The 5,730-nt window shown below is 34.2% G+C and overlaps 1 protein-coding gene across 1 annotated transcript; it reads left to right on the forward strand.

Annotated features, from left to right (window-relative positions):
* The first annotated feature begins 2,518 nt into the window (after positions 1-2,518).
* Positions 2,519-2,875, forward strand: LOC100267293 (uncharacterized). Its single transcript, XM_002264387.4, has one exon. The coding sequence runs from the start codon at positions 2,519-2,521 to the stop codon at positions 2,873-2,875; it is 357 nt and encodes a 118-aa protein (XP_002264423.1).
* Positions 2,876-5,730: the final 2,855 nt, after the last annotated feature.

The raw sequence follows: 5,730 nt of genomic DNA on the forward strand, positions 1-5,730 counted from the left end.
ACTCTCCAAGATTCTCCGGAAGGACTAGCATAGAGTTTTTCAAAATACCTTAAAATTTCCTCTTTGATGCTATCTGAATTATCCAACACCAAGCCTCTTTCATTCTCCAACACCTTGATAAATTTCCTATTTCTCCTGCCGTTAGCCACTTTATGGAAAAATTTTGAATTACAATCCCCTTCTTTAACCCATTTCACCCTAGCTTTTTGTCTCCAATGAATTTCTTCCCTTAAGATCAACTCCTCTAACTCCCCTTTCCTTATGGCTCTTTGAATTAAAAGTTCAGGAGAGAGACCCCCTTCTTGCTCCATGGAGTCAAAGTTAGCTATATTAAGCCTTTGGTTCCCTAACAGAAGATGTCTTCCTTCCGTTATTGGTACACCATCAGAACTTTATGTGGCCTGATCAATTTTTTTATTTCAGGTTTTATACTTTGAACACTTTGATAAGATGGAAGAAAAGAATACATGAGGTGAACCACAAACTTGGTTCAATTTTGGGTGGACAATAAATTACTTGGAACAAAGAAACACAAAAATTCTGTTAAAAAAAATAAAAAATTGACAACACTTCAAGTCGAATTCCTACATGTGTCTTTTCCCTGTCTTTAACAAAATCTAAGGCTCCTGTTACTTTCCTTAAACCAATTTTATTAGGAAATCTAAAGTTCCACCTAAATTTAGGGCTTTTGCTTGGCTCATGCTAACAGGAAAGTTAATACGAACATTTTGCAGCTGAGGATGATGTTTCACAATGCCCTGGGACATGATCTTTGCTCAATTTGTTTAAGCAACGAGGAGATAGATGATTACCTTTTCCTCCAGTGTCTAGTAACAATGGGCTTATGGCATAGATGATTTGAACTTGTGAGTTAGTGTGGATTCCTTCAGACTAGTAGCAGATATGTTATTGGTTGCTTTTCTGGGGGTTACTATGCTATGAGTAGGGTTCTTTGGCTTGTTGCTAAGGTACTTTATTGTGGGTGGTCTTGCTAGAGAGGAATGCAGGGATCTTCAAGGCTAGATGGAGACTTATGTAGTCTTTGGGGATGTGGTCTGTTTTCTTTCTTTGTTGTGGTTGTCAGTTACTCATGTGTTTCTAAGCACTTGAATGTAAAATCAACTAAAAGCAAAGATATCCTAATAAGAACTCCCATTCTTTTCTCTTCTATTGTCATTTCTTTCTTATGCATATTTTTATTTATTTATTAAAGTTCACTTCCTAACAAACTCACCCTTTTTATCAATTCAATTATGTGCTTAGGAAGTTGAAAATGATAAATAAATAAATAAATAAAACAACTATATTTGAAGCAAAATAGGATTATCCAATAAGGATCTCACACCTACTCCCATGTCTTGTCTTGTCGAGATGGGTATGCTAGGTGAAGTAGGAGAGTGGGGTGTTGTAGGTTGGGATGCCTTTCCTTCCCTTTTTCTCTCTCTCTCTTTTTTTTTTTTTTTTTTTTTTGTTTTGGATTTTGGTATTGGCTTTGGCAGACAATTAATATATTGACCAGTATGGTGCTTCTAGGCTAGAGGTTTTCGTAAGGGAGTTAATGCATTCTTGAGAGTGTCTTTTTGATCTTTGAATTCACTTTTGTTGGTTTTTTAGACTGTTTGCCTTCTGTGTTTTGGCCTGTTTCAGACCCAAATGATAGCTCATCCTTCTCATACTTTTGGTCCATGAAGCAAAGAAATTGTTATCTCTGATTGAAGAAGAAAGTTAGCTGAATTTCAAATCCTTGGATTTCATATCCACAGGCATGTTGAACATGGATTGCAATCCATGTTCTAAACTTAATTCAATCACACAACATTATTTTCACTTTACATTAATCCTTTGTGTTTGAGTTATTGTTAGCTTTGCATGAACCCAAAAAACGATGGCTCATGGGCATGGACATAAATTTATTATTTCCATTTTAAGTTGATGGATTAGACTACCTTTTGCCTGTCCTGATTACTCAGTGAATATTCTCCCTTGCCTTCCTTTCTAGATTTTTTTATTTAATTGCCTGTCCATTTTTTCCTAATCTTTTTTGCCTTTTTTTGCTTTATTTTGGCTTGAACTGGCTGTTCCCAGGATTCAAAACTGTAAATTCTTGATTGCAATCTCTGGAGCTGTCAATGACCCCTAAAAGTATTAATCTGTCAAAACAGGTTGTGATTTGTCTGGATTGGATATTCCCTAATTTGTTTCATTGAATCATTGATTTATCAACCATAGTGTTGGGTTTATGTACAGAGTATAGTTTGCATGTGGACTTTGTTGATGGTTTGGGAAAGTATACTAGGGTTTAGATGTGTTCAGTTTTTAGTTCATTTGTTCAGATTATGGTTACAGGCATATGACTATGTACACATCATTATATGCCTTTGTACCAGTGAGTTAAAATCTAATTCTCACTTTTTATTTTTGCCTTTGTACCAGTTCAATCAAGCATCAGACCAGTGAGTTATTTTTATATCCTGCGTTTCAATTTATCATTGAATCTTGCAGAGTAAATTAACAAGAAATGGCGACTCAGCAACAAGGAGAAGAAGATAAGCAAACACAGAGTCCCTCAACTACTGGCTGGAGAGAGTTGATTGGACTACCGTACCAAAAGATCAAAGAAAACATAGAAGCTAACCGATATGTGTGGACTGCTTATGTTGTTGTATATGGTGGATTTGGTCTTTGGCTTACCTACAGATGGAGAAAGCTTCGTAGGACTGAGGACAGGGTACGTGCCCTTCAAGAACGACTGCGCAAGCTTGCTGAAGCTAGAGAGCAGGCAGTCTCTGCCACATCAGTTGAAAAGGCAGCTCCAGTTGAAAAGGCTGCACCAATTGAAAAGGCTTCATTGTTGGCTAATAAATCTCCCCAATAGTAAACATCAATTGCCAAGTTTAATCTTCTTTTTCCCTGAAAAACTGCTTAGACTACAGCTACAGAATTTTCAGGCTTCCTTGTAGACGAGAATTGAAGAAATCCCAAATGTTTGATGGCTTGGAGGAATAAATTTTATTCGATTACAATTTCTTCCTGAAGTTTTGTTTGGCTTCATGGCTTTATTGTATTGAAAATCTGGCATATTCTTTTCGTGCCCAGGTAGTCATTTTGCAATACCATTAAAAAGAAAATGTAGATCAGTTGGAAAGGTTGGAAGGTACACAATGAAGTTTGGTTCAGTAGATGTGATATTTTATGATGCAACATCCAAATTTGAGTTTATGATGTTAGAAAATTTTGAATTCTGTTTATGTCTGGGCTAATTATTTCATATTGTCATCATATATTAAACTGGAGATGAAGAGATGACGGTGCCATGGCTAAAATCAGCCATTGCCACGGCCATGGCCACCATCATCACCAGGGCCCCTTTAACACCGGACCAAGAGGCCACCGGTTCATAACCAGCATTGAATAACCACCCTCCATAATTGTTGATTTTTAGTCACTAGTTTGAGGTATTGCCATCGACCAAATTGATACACTTTTCAATGGGTTTGAGAATTATAGAGATAGATTTAGTGGGTCGGTTCTTGGTTTCCTATTCTCCTAACCAAAAAACCAATCCAAATGTGGGCTTCATTAATAAGTCATGCATAGGCATAGGCATCATCAGCTATTTAAAAAAAAAAACTAAAATTTGGTAGCTAAATTCTTGTGTCAACTACGAGTCTACGACGCCATTCCTAACATAACCTCCTACCCCCAATGTCAAAAAAAGCTCCATCCTATTTTACTTCCTACTCAAGTAGTCGTATGAGGAAATCATTTCATCTTAGATTTCATTTCTTTAAATTTATAAGTAATTGTAAGTGAGTTGGCGTTCAGACCTACCAAACCTCAGCCACAGCCACAGCCACAATTTAGTGAAGTAATTATTAAGCCATGGAAATGAGAGGTCTATTATGGGGAAGAGGAGGCTCAAGTCACATGGGAGTGTGGAAGTTTTTCGAGTGTGAATAGGTTCAAATGTGAGTCTCATATCAAATAAGAAAATCAATGTGACTTATCAACTTGGTCTCATATTTCAACTTGGCCTCATAATCCATGAGGGACTACTACAAGTTCATATATGATGAAGAAACTTTAGTTGAATAATTGATTCTTATATTAATTTATTTTTCGTGATTTAAGATAAATAGTTTATCAAAGACTTAGAATAATTAATAACAAATAATTGACTCTCTGAAACGTTCAGACACTCATTGTTTAGAAATTCAAAGACATACCCCATCATTATATATACTGTAGTCAACATTTATTGAGAGCACATTCCATTGATAGATCTCTTAGCTTTCTTGTTATAGGTTTCATATTTCGTCCTTCAAGACTCCTATAAATTTATTCTAGATTTTAATTTTATAAAATTTATTTTTTAAAAGATTTTAGATAAAAAGATTTTAATCAAATATTATTTAAAAACTAAATTTTATTCTCTAAAAGATAAATTTTTTATACGTAATAAATCTCTAAAGGTACTAAGTGACCAATTTTGAAACTAATGATTGTTTTAGCATATCTATATTAAATCTTAAGGGATTTGAGTGAAACTAATTCTTATATAATTTTTTTTAATATAATATTATTTCAATTTAATCATTACTCAAAGATCTTCTAAATATCAATATACCTCCAAAATGATTTTAATGAAACATTTAGTCTTATAGTGAAACTTGTTGGGATTGAGCCCCTAAAGGAGAGTCATGATGTTACAAAGTCAAACTTGATTGTCTTCTTGCTATCATTTTTATACATTAACATTGATTTGAGCATTCAACTCATATCTCTTCCATTGTACATGACTTAGGTGCATTAGGAATTGTATGAAGGGTATAAATTATGGATTCTTTATAAGTAGATAAGTTGTTCACAGTCCGTTCATAAATTTGAGCAATTTCGTAGAGATTATAGTACTATACCTTTTAATTAAAGGGATGACTTATCTTGGTTGTTGGGATAGATTTCTCACATACTAGACAAGACCTATGGTGAATCATGATGTAGGACTATCTATTGTCATGATTCACTAAGCTACCATACTTCATGGACTCTCAACCTTGAAATGATATTAAGTTTGTGTTGAAATAAATAGGAGACTTTAACCTATGAGTAAGACCTTAAAGTGATTATATATCCCTCTGAATTGGTTCACTATTGATGGAAATTAGTGGTAACGTGTATTTTCAATATAGGCACCATGATATCTCATAAGTTTAATATAACGTGTCATCTTAGGTGATCTAAATGACATATGATCATGAAATCTGTGGTCGTAATAATTCATTTAGTGGAATTCGATATATACTCGATGGAGTTAGAATATGTTAGTGATCACAAAATAAATAAAATTTATAACTCAAGGATTGAAGAGGTAATCTTGATAGGTAATAACACTACCTTATTAGATTACGAATATTAGTTCATAGGGGGTCTACATGTAGTGGATAATAGGTTATGGACCCAAGCTTTGTCTCATTGTTATTTATATAAGATACTAAAGTGTAGTTGATTCTCTATAATGGAATGTTTAATCAACTTTAGAATCAGATTTTAAGGATGTTAGTATTTCTATGGGTTCAAATGATCTTTGCTTTGAGCTAATATACCATGTTGACATGGTTTATGAGAGGTTGGATTGACTTTTGGTTCATTCTTATGCATATGGACGTTTTAATAATTACACTAGGTTGCATAGGGGATAGTGAATAAAGTCTCTAAATTAGGTAATTAATT

This window comes from Vitis vinifera, chromosome 14 (genome assembly GCF_030704535.1).
Source record: "Vitis vinifera cultivar Pinot Noir 40024 chromosome 14, ASM3070453v1".
Classification (NCBI taxonomy): domain Eukaryota; kingdom Viridiplantae; phylum Streptophyta; class Magnoliopsida; order Vitales; family Vitaceae; genus Vitis; species Vitis vinifera.

Excerpts from the sequence above, each read along its gene's own strand:
- LOC100267293 (XM_002264387.4), top strand. The coding sequence starts at position 2,519 with ATGGCGACTCAGCAACAAGGAGAAGAAGATAAGCAAACACAGAGTCCC.